At 48.0% G+C, this 24,182-nt stretch overlaps 1 protein-coding gene across 2 annotated transcripts in view; it reads right to left on the bottom strand.

Moving 5' to 3' along the window:
- Positions 1-24,182, bottom strand: part of LOC144934781 (voltage-dependent T-type calcium channel subunit alpha-1H-like) — a 296,378-nt gene that overhangs the window by 22,971 nt on the left and 249,225 nt on the right. For both annotated transcript variants that reach the window (XM_078860925.1, XM_078860935.1), the window contains exons 18-24: positions 22,088-22,188; positions 21,491-21,614; positions 17,329-17,397; positions 15,266-15,450; positions 13,486-13,612; positions 2,574-2,699; positions 1,297-1,386 (exon numbers count right to left, since the gene is read on the bottom strand). In XM_078860925.1, the coding sequence (XP_078717051.1) occupies positions 1,297-1,386; positions 2,574-2,699; positions 13,486-13,612; positions 15,266-15,450; positions 17,329-17,397; positions 21,491-21,614; positions 22,088-22,188 (822 nt within the window). The remainder of the gene's footprint in view (positions 1-1,296; positions 1,387-2,573; positions 2,700-13,485; positions 13,613-15,265; positions 15,451-17,328; positions 17,398-21,490; positions 21,615-22,087; positions 22,189-24,182) is intronic.

Below are 24,182 nucleotides of genomic sequence, written 5' to 3'. Positions count from 1 at the left end.
CTCCCATGGTAAACTGGTCAGGGGTTGGCCATTAAAATAACAAGAAGTGCCAGATAAAAGTAATATTCCAAGAGCAGCAGAGCATTTGAATACGCCACGGCGGTCATGAATAAATAACGTTACGAAGCAATCTCTAAAGAGCCGCACAGAGTAAACTAGGGATTATTTGGCCGTCAGTGGGCGAAGAAGTGTCCTGATTAAAACGAAAACAGACAATGTAAAAGATGAACCAATAAGGCTACGAAAACATACATTTTTGTTGACGTATGCAGAATGGGCGTGAGGACGTAGAATGCAGTCCGTTGTGACTGTTTGTTGAAGTAACTGGTCATCGGGTGGATCACAAGCGAGAAGCTGCCAATGGGTAAGGCGCGGATGCCGAGTGTGGAACACTACACATTCACTATTCTTGGGGTCTTTCGGTAAAGCCACGTAGATAGGTTCAAAGAAAATAACAAAAAATAACAAAAAACTACGACGTTTCGATCGCAACACAAGCGGTCGACCGCTTGTTTTGTGATCGAAACGAAGTAGTTTTTTTTTATTTTCTTTGAACCTATCCACTTCAGCAATTGTTTATTGCTGTGGTTGTATAAAACACAACCTTCAACAAGCAAACACGCGTACACGTGTACAGTCATAGGCGTGGCTGTGCTGGATTGGGTGTCTGTGAGCAGCACTCCATTCACTGAGCCAGTGCTCGCCGAGAGTCCCGTTATAGACAGCCCAGATCCATACTCTTTGACGTTTGGGCGCAACACAAGCGTCCGTCACCTGATGACGGGCTCTTGTGTTGCGCCCGAAACGTCGTGATTTAATTTATTTTATACCTACATGACTTTACCAAAAGAACCAACGAGTATGGATCCCTGCAGTCACGAAAACTTCAAATCTAGATTCTATCTACGAGACTTTACCGAAAGACCCAAAGAATATGAATTCCTGCAGTCACGAAAGCTTTAAGTCAAAATTTACACATTTACTGTTTCTATTTCTTTTTTTTTCACGAGCACAATTAATCCGGAACGCGGGTAAATCCACCCACAGACAACCCGCTCACTAACCGCAATACAAATGAGATGGTTAAAACGAGTCGGACTACTACAGATCCTCAAACCGAACCGTGGCCCTCAATCGGGACAATTCATCACGTCGACAGGGGCGCGGGTGGCGGCGGGGACCGTTACACCTCCGCTGCTGCTGCTACTGCCCGTAGGCTGCAAGAGATGCGAGAGCGCCGTGTGTGTGGGGGAGAGAGAGAGCGAGAGGGGAGATGAGAGTGGAGCTGAGTTGTACCTGCTGATCGAGCCCCACGGCATCGAGACCGGTGTACATGATGTTCACCCAGCCGTCCTTGGAGGACAAAACGAACAGCGACATCAGGGCCTGAAAGCACAAGCGCACACACCTTAGCAAACAAAGACAAGGGTCTCCCGTATAGCCTTTAACAGACTGTTGGGGCAAGTGTTGTTTGCGAGCACCTATGAAGGCCGGCACAGCACACCAGGGGTTGCGTTTCCAGCATCTTGCCTGGCCGCTTTTGTCTTCCCAGTGCTGATATTTGTACACTGAGTGGAACTAGGGGAGGCCCAGGACCAGGTCAGACAACTACTTGCCACTGATGCGAGCCGTGGACTGGAATCGAACGCATGTCGCCAGGTTCTCAACCACTTGTAAAGTGGCCCTCGGTATCCACTGCACACGACAAAGAAGCTCTTTGATTGGATTTATCCTTTTGTGGCACATTAGGAACGGATCACTCTATTAATTATATCCTTGTGCAGCAAGGGAGTAAAGTGGGGTTCTGTGAAAATCCTGATGTGCTGCGCAGTGCATCAATGCATGTGTGTACAGCAGCATGTGATGACTGAGTTGGGCCTGTAGGTGGCTGGCGAGGTTAAACTGGTAGGAACCACGTGGTTCCACTAGCCCACAGAGGATTATTGTGTCCGTCCGTCGTGCATCAAAAAATGGGAGGGGTGGGGCTGGGTGGAGAGGGGAGGGTGGGGAGGGGCTGGGTGGAGAGGGTGGGAGGGGCTGGGTGGGGAGGGGAGGGTGGGGAGGGGCTGGGTGAGGAGGGTGGGGCTGGGTGGGGAGGGTGGGGCTGGGTGGGGGGTGGGAGGGGTGGGGCTGGGTGGGGATGGGCTGGTCACCCCGTGGTGCCCTTATAAAACTCAACGTTTAACCTACTCACGCCGGCTTGTGCCCGCCCTCACAGTCGGGCATATTTGCGGAATACACCACGCCGCCGTTGACCCTGGCCATTGACCGAGCAACCCAACGTTCCTACCAGCTCCCTCCGCAGGAATGTCTTTGAATAACCGCATGTGTACACCAGCCAGATGGTGAATGGCGACTCGGTGAAGATTGCTGTGTGTGACACACGTGCTGTTGCATTCTACAGATTGACCACAATAAATGTGTTTGCCTTCGATTTGGAGCACCTGCCCAACGTCCTTCCATTTCGAGTGTGCAACACTTTCCTCCACTATTCACGCACTCGACCTTGCTGTGCATGTTGAACTTTGTTTGCGCCGTACGTAGCCAACCGCGCTCATCGGTGGTTCACACACCTGCCCGAGGTTGTCGAAGTTGTACTTGTGTTTCAGCCACTTGTAGTTGGCCCTCTGGCAGTCGGACTTGTTGGTGACGTTCTTGGTGTCCAGGCCCTCGCAGTAGTAGAACTTCCCCTTGAATAGCTGCGAGAGAATGCGACGGACGGGGGGGGGGAGGCAACTTCAATCACCGAGACGAGCAAAACATCGCAATCCGTGTTGATCAATCAATCAATTGATCACTAATTAACCACTCGTTAAAAAAAAAAAACACGAACCCCATCGCCATTAACACGGTCTTATAACTGAAGAAAATATATTTATAAATTCATAGCCGCTGTGAAAAATGGTAATTGCCCAAAATGTTTGAATCTGTTGAAGGGAAAGTTCCTCATACATTATCTTGCTCTATGCGCTTGTTATTATAATGTTTTATTAATGATGAAGGTTATGCGTTTGTTGTATGCTTGTACATCACTGCCAATGCAATTTCTTGTTTGCTTTGACCTGCTTCCCTCCCCAATTATATTCCAATTAAGCTTTCAGCATCGTATGATTAGATTTTTTTTAAATGTAATAACAAATTCTGCAATGAAGATGATGTCACAGACCTACTTCTGACGTCACTTCAACAGGCATCTTCATCCACACTCGACGCAAATTTCTACTTGCTTCTTTGCTAAACTTTAATTCATTTCTCTTGCTTTCATCAATTCCGTGACCCAGGTCACGATTGCAAATGAGACTCTATCCTGGTCTCTTGATTACACAAAATTAACTCAAACGTCGAATTTCAACCCGTTTAATGCCCTGCAAAAGAGTGTTCACGGCATATACGAAACGTGAACCAAATGTTGAAGTCTCAGAGCTGGAATAGGGCAAATTAAGCAACAAAAATTAAAGTGTAGTACGGTGATTTTTTTGTGTGTGTGTGCGCGCATGGGTTATCGGTGACGGGGCTCAGCCCATCGCCGATCCTCACTCCACCTGAAAAGCCGCTTCAACCACGGGCTGCTGTCGCCTGGATTTGTGATCTCCACAGACCTCAGCGGTGCCGGCTCATCGAGCCTGACCCCTCAGCCACCGGGCCACCACACAAGTCCATAAATTTGATTTGAATCGATAAATCAATCGCTGTGTATTCGTAGCCTTGTCCGAGTTGCAGATTGATTCACGCAACGACAACAATGGAATTGTTGTCAAAACCTTCTCTCGATTTGTGTCCTGCACGGCATCTCTCACAGACACACGTATTTGTGGCAGGGGTGTGACGAAGGATCGTTCCATTGTTTAATGAGAATTCGTAACCTCGTGATACATCAATCAAATTGTGTGCACGAAGAATCTATATTTTTGATTTGTGTATGTTGTGTGTTTTGGGTTCACGTGACCTCAACGGCTACTTGGAGGTACAGTACCAGCATTCACTGCGATGTAAAAATAAAAATCAATTCTTGAAATGAATCGTGGCCCTGAATTCTGGCAATTTGTCAAATCAGCGGGGAGGGTGGGGGGTGAATCCATACACCGCTAGTTTATGAACGAGGTGTGATAAAAGTGCGTCCTTGCCGATGGCCAATAGCAATGCCTGTCACTTCACATCCAGTTCATGGCCTGACCCCCACCCTTGTGTTGTTGCACGGACCACGAAGTTGTTGCATCACAGAAAGTGCCGCCAAATGGCCTGACATTGTGAGATGTTATGCCAGGGGAATCTTTACGTAACGTCAAAATGGCACCGCCAGATCTGAGATCTGCCCCCAGACTCACCAGGTGTCATTCATTGAGCTTCAATCCACCTTCAGGGAGGAGTACATTCCATGACAGCGTTTCCAGTAAAAATCGCTCCGGAGTGGAAACGACCCCAGCAAACCTCAGTGGTGCACTTGAGAATATTTCCAGAATCGCCAGGATTGGTTGTACTGCCATGCAGTGAGTCACTGGGACTTGAAAACGCTCTATGGAGCATCAGGAGCACATTAATTAAAGTGGAATTTAGGAGTTTTACGGTGAATTAGAGGATATGGAACGAGCATCCCCCCCGCATCGATGCAGATGACAGTATTTTCACTCTATAAAAAGTACATTTAAACATCTTTATGAGAACAATGCAATAAACTCAACGTCCAAATCTGTGGTTACTGAGTTGCGTCATCTCTAATGACTGTCTTGGGATTTATCGATTCCAAAACACAGTAGAGGGCCGATCCCTGCCAGGTAACTCGGTTTCTTTCAACAAATATAATAAACCGGGGCAAAAGCAGGAAAAGAGAAAATGGGAATGCGCCAACACTGTTATTGATTAAGTCACCTACCAACTCGGCAAGATCATGTAGACACGAGAAATTATTTGTTGATTGGCAGGGGTGCAGGAGTATGATGAACAAAATAAACTCAACACAGTCCGTTTAGCACGTAGCACCCTTTCGCGGCCAATATCATCCATAAGAGGTTTTTTTGGGTTCGATCACGTAAATATATAAATGTGTCGTTAAAACCCGCCACCACCCGACACAGCCAACTAGTAAGGGTTGTCACGTAAAGAGAACGTGGCCAATTCGTCACTAGTACAGCACTAACCGGTGTGTTGGAGAGCCAAGCCACAACATTTAAAATCCGAGTACGACGATTCGCCAGTAATTACAACTAGCTTCATCAGGCGACAGCCAGATTTGTGGAGAAGTCCAAGTGTTTCGTCAATAAACCTGTGGCATTGAAAGAAAAAATTTAAAATAATAATAATACGACGCTTTGGGCAATGGCCCTTTTTCTCGAAGGCAGTGGACCCCCATATTTTAAGGCTGTGTAATTATTGGAGGTGCTGAGCTTCATGTAAATACACGGATTAGTTACCCGGAGAACTGTCTAGATATGGCTTTGGATAAAAGGGTGCAGATGGTACGAATGGGGACCAGCTGAGGAAGGATCCATGTTGTCGGTGCTGGAAATGCAGTGGGAACACAGTGAATACGAGTGATTCGCCGGTTTGAATGAGCACAAGTTTTAAGCAAGAATTGTACCACTGTATTCTGCAAACCAAAACTAATGTCAGTGTTAAAAGTTGCTTAATGCCAAAATAAAACACGAATCTATTTTCTAAGGCAGACCTGGGAATATACTTCATGTTGGCTCTCAAAGACGAAGCGTGATGAAATGGAGTGATTCATTAATTAACTAAGTGCTGCAACTTTGATGCAAATATTTTAACATGATTAGGCATTCCACCTTCATGCTGTGATCCTCCTGTGATTTCACTCTGAATGCATTACAGCTTTGCAAACGAACAATCGAGGATTGCTCATGTCCCGTAATCAGGTCTGAGCCAGCGGTGTGAATTTCACGTTCCTATGACGGGCCCAGGCATGTCCGTAACTAACACAACATCTCCCACTGTCAACAAACTCTGCCCCAAGCAGTGCAGCCTCAAAAGGCGGTGCCTCAATTTGTCCATCCTGGTGGAATGGTGATGGTGATGATTGTCGAGGCGTGGCTCTACACAATGAGCTACATCATGTCCACACAGCTTCATAATGTCATAAAACATTTACCCACCACCTGCTTTGTACCTGCGAAATGAACATCTGCTGTATTACTCGGGGCTTTGCAAATAAACGCAAGCAGATGTTTGAAATGAGTCAAATTCTTGCCAAATTAAAATTCACTTAATTCTTAATCAATGCTCTGTGTTCACTTGAGTGGAATAACTTTCATAATTAATGCGTATGCAAATTTGCTAAATCCATTCACTATTATATTAAAACCAACACGGACAAAGAAGTGTGCAAGAGCGAATGCATTTAGTGAGCACCCATTTAGGCCTGGATAATGCAGATCATCACCACCACCAGTGTTTTTGTCGATGCATCCTGGAAATGTTTCAATGTTTTTGTGTGTTTCGTCTCTTGCCCTTCCCCCGCACCTCCGATTAGCACGGATGGCGACGTAGAGTGCGAGAGAAGTTCAACATGCATGAGCACACACACTCACAGCCCTCTTTTCAATCAATCCACGGCCGTTGGTGAAAGGGTGGAGGGGGGGCAGTACAGAACAGAGGTGAGCGGTGGTAGTGCAACAGTTAATGGTGGGGAGCGGTAGTGCAACGGTTAACGGTGGGGAGCGGTAGTGCAACAGTTAACGGTGGGGAGCGGTAGTGCAACGGTTAACGGTGGGGAGCGGTAGTGCAACAGTTAATGGTGGGGAGTGGTAGTGCAACGGTTAATGGTGGGGAGCGGTAGTGCAACGGTTAATGGTGGGGAGCGGTAGTGCAACAGTTAATGGTGGGGAGCGGTAGTGCAACGGTTAACGGTGGGGAGCGGTAGTGCAACAGTTAATGGTGGGGAGTGGTAGTGCAACGGTTAACGGTGGGGAGCGGTAGTGCAACAGTTAATGGTGGGGAGTGGTAGTGCAACGGTTAATGGTGGGGAGCGGTAGTGCAACAGTTAATGGTGGGGAGTGGTAGTGCAACGGTTAACGGTGGGGAGCGGTAGTGCAACAGTTAATGGTGGGGAGTGGTAGTGCAACGGTTAACGGTGGGGAGCGGTAGTGCAACGGTTAATGGTGGGGAGTGGTAGTGCAACGGTTAACGGTGGGGAGCGGTAGTGCAACGGTTAATGGTGGGGAGCGGTAGTGCAACGGTTAACGGTGGGGAGCGGTAGTGCAACGGTTAATGGTGGGGAGTGGTAGTGCAACGGTTAACGGTGGGGAGCGGTAGTGCAACAGTTAATGGTGGGGAGTGGTAGTGCAACGGTTAATGGTGGGGAGCGGTAGTGCAACAGTTAATGGTGGGGAGCGCTAGTGCAACGGTTAATGGTGGGGAGCGCTAGTGCAACGGTTAACGGTGGGGAGCGGTAGTGCAACAGTTAATGGTGGGGAGTGGTAGTGCAACGGTTAATGGTGGGGAGCGGTAGTGCAACAGTTAATGGTGGGGAGTGGTAGTGCAACGGTTAATGGTGGGGAGCGGTAGTGCAACAGTTAATGGTGGGGAGTGGTAGTGCAACGGTTAATGGTGGGGAGCGGTAGTGCAACAGTTAATGGTGGGGAGCGCTAGTGCAACGGTTAATGGTGGGGAGCGCTAGTGCAACGGTTAATGGTGGGGAGCGGTAGTGCAACGGTTAACGGTGGGGAGCGGTAGTGCAACAGTTAATGGTGGGGAGCGCTAGTGCAACGGTTAATGGTGGGGAGCGGTAGTGCAACGGTTAATGGTGGGGAGCGGTAGTGCAACAGTTAACGGTGGGGAGTGGTAGTGCAACGGTTAATGGTGGGGAGCGGTAGTGCAACGGTTAACGGTGGGGAGCGGTAGTGCAACAGTTAACGGTGGGGAGCGGTAGTGCAACGGTTAACGGTGGGGAGCGGTAGTGCAACGGTTAATGGTGGGGAGCGGTAGTGCAACGGTTAACGGTGGGGAGTGGTAGTGCAACAGTTAACGGTGGGGAGTGGTAGTGCAACGGTTAATGGTGGGGAGCGGTAGTGCAACGGTTAACGGTGGGGAGCGGTAGTGCAACAGTTAATGGTGGGGAGTGGTAGTGCAACGGTTAATGGTGGGGAGTGGTAGTGCAACGGTTAATGGTGGGGAGCGGTAGTGCAACGGTTAATGGTGGGGAGCGGTAGTGCAACAGTTAACGGTGGGGAGTGGTAGTGCAACGGTTAACGGTGGGGAGCGGTAGTGCAACGGTTAATGGTGGGGAGCGGTAGTGCAACGGTTAATGGTGGGGAGTGGTAGTGCAACGGTTAATGGTGGGGAGCGGTAGTGCAACGGTTAACGGTGGGGAGTGGTAGTGCAACGGTTAATGGTGGGGAGCGGTAGTGCAACAGTTAACGGTGGGGAGTGGTAGTGCAACGGTTAATGGTGGGGAGCGGTAGTGCAACAGTTAATGGTGGGGAGTGGTAGTGCAACGGTTAATGGTGGGGAGCGGTAGTGCAACGGTTAATGGTGGGGAGCGGTAGTGCAACGGTTAACGGTGGGGAGTGGTAGTGCAACGGTTAATGGTGGGGAGCGGTAGTGCAACAGTTAACGGTGGGGAGTGGTAGTGCAACGGTTAATGGTGGGGAGCGGTAGTGCAACGGTTAACGGTGGGGAGCGGTAGTGCAACAGTTAACGGTGGGGAGCGGTAGTGCAACAGTTAACGGTGGGGAGCGGTAGTGCAACAGTTAACGGTGGGGAGTGGTAGTGCAACGGTTAATGGTGGGGAGCGGTAGTGCAACAGTTAATGGTGGGGAGTGGTAGTGCAACGGTTAATGGTGGGGAGCGGTAGTGCAACGGTTAATGGTGGGGAGTGGTAGTGCAACGGTTAATGGTGGGGAGCGGTAGTGCAACAGTTAACGGTGGGGAGTGGTAGTGCAACAGTTAACGGTGGGGAATAGTAGTGCAATGGTTAATGGTGGGGAGCGGTAGTGCAACGGTTAACGGTGGGGAGTGGTAGTGCAACGGTTCATGATCTGCAACCCTAGTTCGATTCCCGCTCATGGCCAACACCAGTGACGATTTTCTGAGTCCTGGGCCTCCCCTACGTCGACTCAGCCTCAATTGGGTACCTGGTGCGGTGTGTAAATATCGCCACTGGGGAGACAGATGTGGCCGCGCGTGTTTCTGTCCACCCACACCCTCGTGTGCAGTGCCGGCCTTCATAGGTGCTCGCTAACAGCACTTGCCTCAACAGTCTGTGTCATGGCTATATGGGGGATCTTTGCCTTTGTACAGAACAATTATGGATTTTGCCCCCTGAAATCGATCCATTCACTTGCTGTACTGTCACGCAATATTTGAAAATGCTGGTGAAGATAATCAGAATAATAACCTCGCATCAGCAACAACAACGTCTAAAAGTACATTTTAAAATTAGAAATGTCCCCGACGCATGTCTGTCTTGCGGAAGTGAAATTAAGTCTCCCCGGGGGAGGAGTACGAACCCCGAAATACGTCAAACGCTCAGCCATAACTGATGAAATTACCATCATTAATTTAAAAAAATATTTCTCTTCTCATGTTTTATACAAGGTCACCCGAATTAGACCCACGGGGCTCGACTACAGATAACTCTGTGACCACTCACTGTGAAAATGCAGATAATTGTGGGTACATTTTTTCCCTGTGCAATTGCCCATAATGGAAGCTCATAGTTGCGAAAACCGTTGCTGTGATCATTCACTTGAGGGTCATCGTGAAACTCGAACCTTTAAACTTGGACTAAAGTGGCTCATTAAAGTACACGCGGTAAAGTATATATCCGCAAAGCCATCACTCCAACCATGAAGAAGGACCCTCTTGAGGAGCCATTCAAAACCATCACCTTACCCTACATTGCGGGGATCACAAAAAAGATCTCCAAAATCTGGAATAAACACAAGATCCAGGTCCGATTCAACACATTACATAAAATGCGTGATCTGGTTCCGTCTGTAAAGGGTGTGATTCCGGACATACCCTGGCGTCTACAAACTTAGTTACATTGGAGAAACCAAACGACATGTCTCAGACCGCATCCGTGAGCACAAAGCAGACCTAAAACACGGTAGGACCAACACCTCGGCCGTGGCAGATCACTGTTAAAATTCAGTGGGCTCACATGACATTGACTTCTCCAAGACAGAGGTTCTCTGCAAGCCATCTGGCTACCATGAGAGATTCGTTCATGAGGCGATCCACATATACAAACACAGACAATTTCAACCGAGAAGATGGATTCTGGCTTAGCAATCATTGGAAGGATTTTATAAACCATTTCAGGTCTTAATTGATTGCATTCCATTCTCTTCTTCTCCCCCCTCCTCTTTTCCGAACATAGATGACTCGTCCATCTGACCAACTGCCAAATCGCTGTCCGTGGTGCTGACGTTAAGAAAAAAACGCCACTTTTTTCAAATTTTAATGCTGTGGATTTCACACCTGATGATGATTGCTTGTGTTGCAGTCGAAACGTCGTGATAATTTTATTGTTTTATATTTATAGATTTTATTATTTCCCTTTACGTGACTTTGGACGTGGACATTTCGAGCAGCCAAACACTCTCAACGCACGTTTCTAAATGTGGAGGGAATAATCGGAGGACCCGGAGAAAAATCCCCGTGACCATGGGGAGAACGTGCAAACTCCAAATATACAACAGGCATCGTCAGTGTCGGGATTGAACCCACGACCTCCTGCGTACCAGGCGAGGTAGTTAACATCTCGCCACTGCGGCACCATACTGCCACTTTGCAGACCCACGTGGTACCGGCGCTTCTCAGAACGGTTCCTCTTCCTATCCCACGATGTTTCCCGCACAGGGGAAATGGCAGTGACCATGGGCTGCTGCAGGATGAATATGTTTCATTTCAGGATTTTCAACATTTCCATTTCGCAGTCTGGCGATGACGGTGCATTAAAGTACACATAGTACACGTGTTTGGGGCACCTTCACTGAGTAAGACTACATTATAGGACAAGTATTAGAGTGCATCAAAGTGCAGTACGACTATTAGAGCACGTAAGAGTAAGGACATTGTAGTATATTGGAATATGGATATTAAAGTACATCAAAGTATGGATTTGAAGTCACATAACAAAATCGGGCCAAGTGGTACTGTTGGCAGAGTGCTTAACTCAGGGTGGAAATTTTGTAAAGCCAGGAAATTGCAAAACAGCAACCAGTTTGCCAATGACCAAATCACATTGAATGTGCCTGATCTCATTCGATTTCAGAAACTTAGCACATGCAAAATCACTCCTTAATGGAATTAGCCGAACGTTCCAATGCAGGACTCCCCCGAGTCTTCGGCCTCATTGAGGCTTTTCTGGATCAATCATTGACGCTGATCAAAATACTTGCCGCAGTTGCTGGTCTGCCTTTACTTTCAACGAAAATGAAACATTTATTAAGTGGCTTGACGCAGCCTCCTCCTAAATACAGAAATCAATGAATCTTTTACAGCCGAACCATTTATGCCGCCATTTAAAACAATCCCGTCTATTAATTTCCCGCACCCCTCTTGTCTTAGTCTTTCACATTGAGAAGCGACCTCCTTGTGGTTGCAGATCAATTCATCGATAAGTCCGTGCCGGAGTTTTTAGTGTGCAAATTAGCTGCGGTCCGTGCGTGGAAATTGGCAACTAATTCAACGCGGGAGGGGGGGGGGGTGGCGCTGGCTACACAACCGCCAACTCCACCACGTCCATATTCCCCACATGTCCTCTCCGCGTGCATCAGGAGGGAGAGAAATAATCAGTTTTGTGCCTCGCTGGCGCAAATTAATTGCCAGTCGATTGCGTCGGTTGGAGGTAGATTGTCAAGCGAATGAATGATTTCGCCGGATGTAGACATACAATGAATGAGTGTACAATTAGAAGGTGGCAAGGAATTTACTAGGATTGTAGGGACAAGAAGATGTTAAATTTGGATTTAGAACCAAGAATAAGAACATGTTAGTTTAACACGTAAGCTTTCGCGACCAATATCATCCATAAGAGGGTTTTTTTGGGTCAGATCGCGTAAATATATGTGTCGTTAAAACCCACCACCACCCGACACAGCCAACTAGTAAGGGTCATCACGTAAACAGAACGTGGCCAATTTGTCACTAGTACAGCACACCGGTGTGTTGGAGAGCCAAGCCACGTGTTATTTGTATCATGTTATGTTATTTGTATCATTCTTTTTTGTCCTAAATGTATTCATTGGAAAAATAAAATATATTCAGGATGATAAAATATTTGGTATGGCCCTGGAAAGGTATCCACTATTTTACGAGGTATATATCTTTATATTCTTGCTATCAATTGCACACATTCTTTACCGTCAAATGAGTAGATCAAAGCTTATTAGATAGCTCAGAGATTATTGTTTATTGCTGGGAGAGAGTGAGGATTTCTTGGTTACACAAGTAAATTACCACCAATACAGAGACACAAGCCCACACATGTGTCACGTAGCGCCGAGCCACTAAAACGCAGCTGGTTGGCACAGTGGGGCGTCCAGGTGGTGCATCTGCCAGTCATCTCAGTCAGTCAATCCATGCCAGCAATACCTTGTTGATCTCGTTAAGGAGCATAAACCATCACGTGAACTCCGGTCATTCTTGCAGTGGCTTTTGGTTAACCATCGAACAAAGGCGGTCACTGTATCGTGCACTTTCCGATGCGCTTCTGCGGCCGTCTGGAACGCTCTTCCTTCTAATATTAGGAAGCCGCTCTCCGGAGCTATGCACTTTTAAATCTATATTGAAAACTAATTTCTTTCGAACTGATTTTTCTGTTTAGTTTGTTTTCCTTCCCCCGCACCTCTGTTTAGCAGGGTTGGCTATGTATGGTGCGAAAGAAGCTCAATATATATACACACAGCACACTGGCCGGTTCGCGTTTGATCTCACAGAAGCCACTTGAGTTATGCACTTTTAAATCTAAATTGAAAACTAATTTCTTTCGGTATTGGCCACACCTCCCCCCTCGTGTGACATGCTGGCCTTAACAGATGCCTGCTATAAAGCACTTGCCTAGCAGCCTGTTATGGGCTACACGGGAGATCTTTGTTGTTGTATGCGGTTTGTCGGTACATGACCGTGCGGGGGCGCATGTGTGCGTGTGTGCATGCGTATACAAGCGCACGTGTGCGTGCACGCACCTGCGTCTGTGTCTGTGCACGTGTGTATTTACGTATGTGCGTGCGTGCATGTGTGCCCGCGTCTGAGCGTAAGAGGGTATACGCACGTGCGTGCGCATGTGCGTGCGTGCGCATGCGTGAGAAAAATCCCGTGCACATCAATAGCAGCGCACGGTGATGTGACCGTGGCTCACACTAGCGAGGTGTCCGCAGGGGACGCGTGTCAGGAGGTGGGGGTTGTGGGAAGTGGAAAGGGTTTTAAGGGGGAGCCGGATGCAGAGGACTGCAGCTATGTGATTTGGGGGGGGAGAGGGGGCGGGGGGTTATCAGCTGGATGGAGCCGAATTTGGGAGCTCACCTGAACGCCCAGGATGCCAAAGATGATGAAGAACGCGCAGCAGATGAGGACGATGTTGCCGATGGGCTTCAGGGACGTGATCAGCGTCTCCACCACCAGCTTCAGTCCCGGCGCGCGGCTGATGACCCTGACAGGCGAAGAGAGTCCGCGCGTTCGCACACGTGCGCGGTCATTCCCATCGACTCGGGGAGGATGACGCTGCTCGCGCACAGCAACATCGACGACACGTGCACATTTTCATTTCTCCCGTAGCCATGCCCAGCAATCCCTCGCCAACCACGGTGTCTAGTATCCACACGCAACGCTATGGACAACCGTTTTTGCCAGCCACGGTACGCAGTTTCGCGTAACCACAGTTTCAAATCTGCAGCTGTGTGCGAGCATCCGCCACCAAGAGACGCATCAAGCGCGTGTGCCCACGCTCGTCCCCGCGTGCAGGACTTGCTTGTCCTTCAGTGCTGTGCGGCATTCGTCACAAAGCGCAGTCGTGGCTGTAACGGCTACTTTCAGGCGCTATTACGCGCACCGCACCTTTGCGGGCGTCCTCGGTGCCATGGCGAGCGATTCAACACTGACGTTGACGCGACGTTGGAAGAATTCTATGCAAACTTAAATCCATTGATGAAGTGAAGCAGTCAAACTAACCCCCCCCCCCACTAATGTTCCATAAGCCTTTAAGTCTTGCCAACCACGGTTTAGCCAACCATGGGGGTTTTTAGGAACCTAACCCCCGCGGATGGCGAAGGATTACTGTATTTGGAAATATGTGTGTCCTTTGTCCGTCACTCCACAAGAAACCCAAGGATCGAAAGCAAAAGCAGGGCCTGTGGTGAGCGGCTGTGTGAACGGATGCCTCCCTATGCACGATGGCTGCCGGGGGGCACTGCGTGTGTTGCGTGCGGCCCTAAGGGACCGGATGCTCAGAACAAGTACAGAACAAGCATTTCATTTAGACCCAGCCTCAGATGCGATAAACTGAGACCAATTCAACCTCCCGGACCCTCAGCGGCATCATCTCCCTGGCACGCCTATTACACAGGACCCTTAAGAACCTCCAGAACACGACCTCACCCTCCTCCTCTCCCCCCCATCGCTCTATCGCTCTCCCCCTCTCTCTCTCTCTTCACCACAGCAGCCACCCCCAGCCCTGTGCCCTATCGAGTCTCTCAGGGAAAAAGGCATCGGACAAATTGGAGCGGCAAAGAGATAGGTCACGGCCCGGCAAGGGCTCGGCAGTTGTCGATTGCGGTGATTGGAGTGGGGGCTGCTTAATGCGGGTGGTGGATGATACATCAATCCGTGCGTGCATATCAATGTGTGCGTGTGTATGTCCTCGTGTATGTACACGCCCTTTTCAGTACGTATGCACACACGTATGTATGACTGTATGCATGTATAGTGGGCAACGCGAGCGTGATTGGAGGGGTGTGTGGCTGAGTGGGCGGGCGAGGGAAAGAATGATAATACACAGTACGAGAGGGGAGTGAGTGAGTAAGTGAATGAGTGAGCGGGTGAATGAGTGAGGGAATTAATGAGTGAGTACATCAGTGATCGATTCGGTGAGTGCATGAATAGGCAATCGAGCAAGTTGGTAAGCGGGTTGCGTGCAAGTGCATGGGTAAGCACCCTAGCTTGTGAGCGAGTGGGTCCATGGATGAACGAGTGATTGAAATCACGAACGGGTCAGTGGTCGAGTGAGTGAGTGATGGATTTGCACGAGTTGATCGGCGGCTGCGTGGAGTGGCTGGGCGGTGGTGACGGCGCTGCTGGCTCCACATACCGGAGAGGTCGCAGCGTGCGCAGCAGACGCAGCACGCGCAGGATGCCCAGGATGCGCGCTCCACTGTCGGACGCAAGCGACACGATAATGTCGACCAGCGAGACCAGCACCAGGAAGCCGTCGAGCGTGTTCCACGTGCTGCGTAGGTACGCGCCGTCCCCGAACACCAGCGCCATTGCGATCACCTACAAGGGCAGAGCAAACGGTCCCCAACCCCGCCGCCCCCCGGTTAGTCTTACGGACCACGCGGGGGCAAGCGCCGTTAGCGAGCACCCATCCTCGGCCGTGCCACATTATCGGCTCGACGATGACCGCCCTGGATGGGCAAGGCCGGAGGGTGCCGGGCAGTGGCCGCGCAAAGCCGTGGGGGCGGCGAGGGTTTGTGGATCACGCGCACGCACACACGCACATACACGCACACACAGCTGATGCGAAACTCCCTTCCTGTAGGTATCGAGGAGGTGCCATAGCCGGGCCCGTCCTGAGAAAGGCAGCAAAGGAAATGTGGTGACTGACATCATCTGTCTCTCTATCTGCACGGGATATGATGTTATCCCCCTCACAACGGGGCTTTTCTCCGGGAGCTCCGGTTTCCTCCCGTGCATATTAACACTCACCGTTAAGAGGGTGAAAACATCGTGTGATGTCCGTGCTTGCAGATTGCAGAGCGCAGTGTGATGCGGTTTGCATAAGTGACGCTGCTATACAAACACTCAATATTGCGATGGACAAGGCAGTTGGTGGAAGGATGCGTCCGTGTGTGGCCGATGTGAGCGATACGCGGCTGCGTAGCTGCACGGGGGGCATGTGTAGGATGTGAATCAGGACGAGCACACGCGCGTGTGGCCATACGCGTGGCCACCTTCCTTTCTGCAGTGGTGATGACAGCGCACTTGCAATGGGTTATTATTTACGGTTGAGTGGACCTAGGCGTGGATTAGCACAGTTTCAGATATCACTCAACACCAATGTTGGTGCAAATCTTTACAATGGAACCCATGTTCATCGAAGTGAAATTGCTCACTCCACTTTCCTACTGCAAAGAGCCAACCCATCCATTGGATAACAAATGCTGACTTTCCACAGGGCGGTGCTAATTTGTATGATCACAGAGAGGAATTATGACGATGTGAAGTGTGTCCCGAGTCAACCCACAACTGGCATTTGAACTTGTGACCCTCCGGTTGTCCATCACGTGCTCACGGTTGTCAAGTGCAAGGACGTGCGGGCAAGATTGTCTGTAACAACGTTCGCCAAAATGTTTTTCTCGCGAGCAAATTCAGTGAGCGGTGACCTGCGCCGCCGTTAGGACAGGAACCTCAATATGTAACCAAATTGTGATGTCACAGTGCTGTGACCCCGACCTGTAACCCTCACATATAAAACACAACCTTCAACAAGCAAACACGCGTACACGTGTACAGTCATAGGCGTGGCTGTGCTGGATTGGGTGTCTGTGAGCAGCACTCCATTCACTGAGCCAGTGCTCGCCGATGGCTCGAGTCCCGTTATAGACAACCCAGATCCACACTCTTTGGTTCTTTCGGTAAAGTCACGTAGGTAGAAAAAAAAAATCACGACGTTTCGGGCGCAATACAAGCACCCGAAACGTCGGGTAAAATAAACAAAAATCACCAAAAGGACTAAAACTATATATTTTTAAAATTATCCGGTTAAGGCCCATTCAGCTATACAGCGCTTTTTCAGAAGCGACCTGGTAACAAATGACAGCTCAACGAAGTGGCTGACGATGTGGACATTTCTAGCAGCCAAGTACTCTAAACGCAATGTTGATTCCAAATGTGGAGGGAAAAACCGGAGGAACCCGGAGAAAAACACCACACGGGGAGAGGCACGCAAACACGCAGGGGTCAGGGTTAGGGTCGGACCCACGACCTCCTGCATACCAGCCGAGAACGAAGATGACACGAGGGTACACAACAGGGAACACAACAGGGAACACAACAGGGAACACAACAGGGAACACAGCAGGGTACACAGCAGGGCACACAACAGGACACACAGCAGGACACACAACAGGGAACACAACAGGTGTTTGTTACCTTGATGCTCATCTCAGTCACAAAAACGGCCGTGAAGATGTAGTTGGAAATGGTCATGAACAGCCGTTCCTAAGGAAAAGAAACCATTATGACGACTTAAGAAAACAACACAATTGAATTCATGTTTCTGGAGTTTAAAACCGACCCGTTGTTTCTTGAGTTAATTTGAGCTCTGCTTCACGGTGACAGAATGTCACTTGGATTAAACTGTAGTTGCCATTATTTTTTACATTTTATTAAATTGTAAATATCAAACTGTAACTATATTCGGTAATTTGTCACTGAGTGTTCATTAAATATGTTACGTATTTTGATTTAAAGCTTTCGTGACTGCAGGGATTCATAGTCTTGGTTCTTTCGGTAAAGTCACGTAGAAGAGAAATAATCAAATAATAAAAATAAAAAACAATAAAATTCTCACGACGTTTCGACTGCAACACAAGCAATCATCATGAGGTGTGAAATCCACAGCAAGAACATTTTCTTGCTTGTGTTGCAGTCGAAACGTCGTGAGAATTTTATTGTTGAATATTTTTATTATTTTATTATTTCCCTTCTACGTGACTTTACCGAAAGAACCAATAATATGTTACGTAATTCATTACATGTACGTGCAATTCAACTTTAGTGATTGTGCATAAATGTATTAAGCACTTGCAGTATGCCAGACATTAGCTGCAACCGTAGAGGTGTTACCATATTTATTGTAATAGGTAAAACACTTTAACCAAAGGTGTTGCGACAATTATAATAAGTTATTGCAGAAAATCCCTACATCAAATATTTCCACTGATATCATGACGAAAGTACGATAGATTGAACGAAACATTTCACAAGTCCGCTGTTCCAGTTGAGAGTCAAATAGTGGTACAGAGTTGATCAATGCACAACAATCGATCACAAAAATGTCCCATTCACACGATGCAAGGTTGGTTTTGGAGAGGGCACAATCTGACCTTGAGCATGGGCAACAACACGGAATGGGGGCGAATGGTCAGTTGTGATTGGTCGGTTGTGATTACTTCAGAGACACAGGTGGTAGAATGACAATATTACAAATATCTTTAAAAACGTCATCATGCTAATTCTGATACTACTGATCTATTGAAAGACGTTTGATGTTTGTCCAGGGTTAAAAATAAAGACTGGGAACTCGGCTGAGCCCCACTTTGCACACGGATGCCTTCCCGAGTAAATGACCACCAACGCTCTTCTGCCAGAACCGACACACTCAGCTCGGACGAGGACCTCCGATAAAATCTACAGACACGCTACGGACATAACTAACGTCGCCTAAAAAAAACCCAGCAACGTACTGTATTTAATCTGTATAGCTGCAGAATGGAAAATGAAATGGCAAAGAAAAAACAAAAACCTTCTCTTGAATAATATTAACACCGACAAAGCACACATTCATGGCACCCCTATACTGGTTAATCTTCCTATTTGTGATGTGAAGGTTCCATGAATCAGAAAAAAAAAGTAAAATTCAAAGATCGCAAGCTGTGCAGATTTACAGGGTTGATGTAAGTTCCAGTCAATTCATTTGTTTATTAAATTGGCCTGTATGTAGTTACGATTATTTTGGTAATTTCATGGAAAGATAATGGACGCGTTGGCTGCTGTGAATTGTTTACGGGCATGAGTGAAATGGGTTTTGTGTTGACGCAGCTGGAGCCACATTCGTCTCGAGTGAATGGAAAATTCCTTCATCCTTTCAGTCCTCATTTATCGCTCTTTGCCCAAGTCGCTATACTTTTTCAGGATCTAATCGCGTCTCAGAAGCCAAGCAAAGTTCAGCCTGCTTCGTACTTGGATGGGTGACCACCGGGGCTTGCCGCGAGGCGGCTATGGGATGGCAGTGCTGAGTTTTCTTGGTTCTTTCGGTAAAGTCACATAGAAGGGAAATAATAAAATAATAAAAATAAAACATAATAAAATAATTCTCACGACGTTTCGGCCTGAATGAAGCTGTCTTTCCGACAGACCTGTTCTTCACCTGAGGACGGCTGCTTGCGTTGTGGCCGAAACGTCGTGAGAATTATTTTATTATGTTTTATTTTAATTATTTTATTATTTCCCTTCTACGTGACTTTACCGAAAGAACCAAGAAGATGAATCCCTGCAGTCACGAAAGCTTTAAATTGAAATTTAGTGCTGAGTTTCTCACCCTAGTTTCCCCTCCACGTGAAGTCAAACACTTACAATGGCAATGGCCCAACATGCCAAAGGAGCCAGACCCGAATGAAACAATTCCGAGATTCAGTAAAGCTTTGCTGGGCAAATAATTGGCAATTATTATTCATTTATTCAGATTATCCAGTGCTCCCTAATAGTCCTTGTCCCTTCAGGTTAGAGGTACATGTAAAACAAACTTATTTTTTTTTACGTAGAGGGAAACAGACATTTGAAGGAGACGTTGCACAGTTGGCTACGTACGGTGCGAAATAAGTTCAACATACATACGTACAAAAGTGTCTGCTTATTCATTTTGTTGCTTATAATCTCCACAATGCCGTTCGCGATTGCCCTATAAATGTAAATCGCCGAAGATCCCTCCGACATCACACAGCACGCCCCCCGTGCCCCCCCCAGGAGTTGCAATGTGGAAACGTCTCGCATGGGGTGTTCACCAATGGGTCAAACGCAGAGAGCTCACGTGATGCCCACTGCAACAGCTGCGGCAGCCTAAGGGTGCTGTGAGCAATTCGTCATAAAGTGCTTTGTTGTGGTGATGGTGATGGTGGTGATGGGAGCCCAAGAGCTCATTATGTTTTGGGTAACAATATTGTAAAGTGTTTGAACCTCTGGGCACATCCAGAAGGCGTAATGGTAGGACCGAGTAATTTGGTTCGGACAAATGGGAACACTCCACCTATTAGGTGCTCGCTAACAGGACAATTGTCCCAATAGTCTACGAGAATAAGCAGGTGGTCAGTCTGTGGCCTTTGTCTGTGTAACAATGGAACTTCTCTTGTCTCTGTTTTTTGTTTGTGGGTGTAATTGACAGAAGCTATTATGTGTGCCTATTTGCGAAAATAATGTATATCAAGTATGACATGTATTGTGGATAAGAGGATGACCTGGCAACATGATTTAATTTACTCACTGGTAAATGCACACTGTCGGTATTCTTCCAGATTGATTAGGAGCTGCAAAGAATTTGAGTCGTAGATTATAGGCGCTTCATTGTATGTAAGTGTATGACATTTAAATGAGACTTCAACTCAGGCTATATGCCCCCTCCAGGGTAGGCAAAATTGACCCTACCACAAATTCAACGATAGCTGTCATGTGGATACACTAGACCCCGTCATAGGAATGTGGAGTGAGCCGCTGGCGAATAGCCCTCGGCCCCACGCAACGCTTGAGAGCAGCCCACGCACTTCGAATGTACGGCAGGTAATGCCGCGTCCGTCCTCCATCGGAGACAGCACGCGGCACGTGCACGGGACAGATGCGCGCTCCACAGTGTGAAAGCGCGACTTTGCTCGGCGACGATGTAAATTTAACGGAGAACAATAACGCTCTCCAGTAGGGCACCCGCATAACCATCTTGTCACAATTTCATTCCGTGCCAGTAATGATGGGACTCTCACTCCCTCTCCGTCATGCATATTTCAAAAGGTGGGCTCGCACAGAAGGGGGAAACATTTCCAAGCGGCCATAAATAAATGATGCCCGCCATCCTTTCATGCGTGATCTGTGCAGGGGTTTGAAGGCACAGGCCTTACTCCCGCTCGTTGTGCTCCTATTTGCCACCTGCGACGCCTCCTTTGTTTATTTGTACGGTCTTACTTCCAACGCTGTTAATTTTAATGGTGGTGGAATTGGCGTTTTGTGTGCGTCGTCGTGTGTGCAAAGTGATTAACATGATTGAATTGTTGTCATCGTTACTTACGGGGTGTGTATTAACATTGGCTGACCTAATGGGAAGGGGGGGGTGCAGATACTGGCACCCTGCCTTAGTAATGTGGACATTCCACAAATGGCTCAAAGATGCCAACTGAGATAAGTGCAATATCATTTGAACTTGGGCAGGAAGACAATTTTGCAATGCTGCTGATGATGGTGGTGATAATGATGCTGCTATAATTATTAAAATATTGCTGCTGATCATGATCGTGATTAGCGATGGTGGTGACATCTTCCTTCAACTTACAGGGCTGTCCGCTCCAATGTCTGGCCTCTCAAGGGCGATGGTGATGCAGTTGAGGAAGATGAAGAGAAGCACCACGTGGTCAAACACCTTGTGTGCGATGATCTTGCGACACTGCATTCTGACCCTGCCAGCAGCGGGGGGAACAGTCACGAACACAAACTCAGCGGAAAAGATAACAGTGCAGCCCCGCGATCGCTTGCTCAATGCCACTGCTGCCGGAAGGGGGCCTCAACTACAGGAAGCTCTAGAGACTCCCCTCGAGAAGATATTGGCCTACTCTTCCACGCTGGCCAGAGGTCTTGGAAGAGGTGGGAGTACTGATAAATGATTCCATCGCGTGCGACTTGCCCGTCAACTTACTGTGGTTGTTTACCATTTATACCGCTGCGTGGATAGAGACGCATGGATCTAAGAAACGTGCCCCATCGTTACAGCTGCCGTGACAGAAGATCGAACCGGCGACCTCTGGATTGCATGTCCTGTGTGCGAACCATTGCTCTGTGGCAGCATCCATTGGACTCTTGTCTGGTGTCAGACAAAGGAAGTGGTTTATGTCCACGATGAACTCTCTACCTTGAACTGACGAGTCGTACTCACTTGTTGTGCGGAGCAAACAGGTAGAGTGACCATTCTTTTCGGGATTCGCAAAACTTGGGCTTGTAAGGTTCCAGTCGCCGTCGGAGCCTGAAGCAGTGGCTCTGAAAGACAGTTCGCGCACGCGGAAGAAGCCAATACGTGTTTCTTCCATTTGATCGATCGATTGATTATATTTGTTTACGCGGGTAAGACACATTCAGCCGTAAGCTGTTTTACAAAAATGATCCGCGGCTGACCTTGGCTAAAAGTGAACGATATATCTCTGTTAAATGTTCGTAGGTTATATTCACAAATAAAATAAAGGCAATAATGTCAAAGTGCTAACCCGCTCAAACGATTATTGCCCAGTACGCATCTCCCATGACGATATGCAGGGGAAGAGGATTGGTGGATCCTACACTCTCCCATTATACACGTACATAACATACCTTTATCCGTTTTAAGAAGTGCGGATAACAGATACATTTATGCCACAATTTCGAGTTCACGTGTTTAAAGTTACTTTCGTAAAGGGCAACACGGAGAACGCCGTACTTCTGGAACACGACTTACAGATCAATTATGGTTGGGCCAAACACATGGATCATTTTGGTGGAACCGGGTCCCCATAAAAAAATGAGCACGTATTGGCCAATGGGTTTTCTCTGTACAGCCAAAATAAAACGTAAACCCATCATCAGCCATGATCTATTGACTGCTTGAAGAAGGCCTCACCAGGCATTCAACATCTGTCATGATCTCGTGATGCAATGATCCACCCAGCTCCATCTCCGTGGTGTAAGTGCTCTCCCGGGCACGTTCCCCTCCTTTGGCAGCTATTCCATTGTTAGTCTCGACCACGTGGCATCGTCCATTTTAGTGTGCCGTGTCCTGTCCCAAGCCCAGCCAACATTCTCGCGTGTCGAAACGACGTCTGTAACTCGCACATGCTGTCCGATCGACGTGTTTCTCTTCGTGTCTCTCAGCGCAATTGTAAGCGCGTATAAATAAGTAAAAAGAAGGCGGACAACGGGTGTTTAGACGGCATTCGGAAATTGAAGTCAATAATGGAAAGTAGCAAACCAATGTGCCTGAAGAAGATTTTTTTCAATCAGTGCATGTTTACCTGCTGCGGCGTGTGGGTCAGAAACACGAACATTGACAAAGAAAACGGAACAAAGTTTGAAAGAATTGCGCGGAAAAGTGCGCGGAATAGGACGAATAGCTGCTGATTCCAGCGGACTCGTCGTGCTTAGGTGGTTGTTAAAATGATGGGTCTGCAGATTGCAGGAAGATGCAGAAATTCAGCGAAGATGCGGGTAACAAGAGCAGGGCATCGGGGAGTGGAGAAGAAGCATTTTTCACTGTGCACAGCAGGCCTGCAAGTGAATGTGAATAATTACAATTCCCATGACTCAAATACCCATTGCCCCTCATGCAAATACAGCCCTCCTGCCATCGCAATGTGAAATTTACACCACCGGCTCACGACTGCCAATGTAAATAAGCTCCACCCCATGATTGTTTGGGTAGTGAGACAGTTTAATCTTTGACTTTATATGTTATATAAAGGGCTACAAAGTATCGTGGGTATTTATTATTTGCCATGATGTAACAACCACCCATATATAAACCCCCCCATAGGCTCTCGTGGGACTGTCAGCAGAGAAGAGCATCGTGGCATGTGTTCACGTGAGCAGGGAAACGCTTTGATTGTTTGACTCGGCTCTGAACGCCGTTGTAAATGTCACAGTTCACCGTCCACGCCGGCGTTCTGATGAGCTCATTCAATTCGGGATCACGATTTTAATCCAGAACTGTTTTTTCTGTCTTTGGAATGTACGTGCCGTATGTTCAGTTTTTTTTTACCCACCGAATATTCTGGTGATGCCGCTGCGTTGGCAGCGATTCAAACGCACAATTAACAATAACACTGCCATAAAAAAAAATATATCTCATCAGTGACATTTTGGGCATTGGCCCTTCCGCATAGCAGAATGGCGGGTAGAGGCGACTGCAGCTACAAACCCCTAAATCATGGACCACGTGACTTCGCACTGCCCCAAATGTATACGTGAACCCAGCTGGTGGGTGGCCGGATTCATCTGCATTTCGC

The sequence above is a fragment of the Lampetra fluviatilis genome, chromosome 1 (genome assembly GCF_964198595.1).
Source record: "Lampetra fluviatilis chromosome 1, kcLamFluv1.1, whole genome shotgun sequence".
Classification (NCBI taxonomy): domain Eukaryota; kingdom Metazoa; phylum Chordata; class Hyperoartia; order Petromyzontiformes; family Petromyzontidae; genus Lampetra; species Lampetra fluviatilis.
This window is presented reverse-complemented; position numbering and strand designations above follow the sequence as displayed.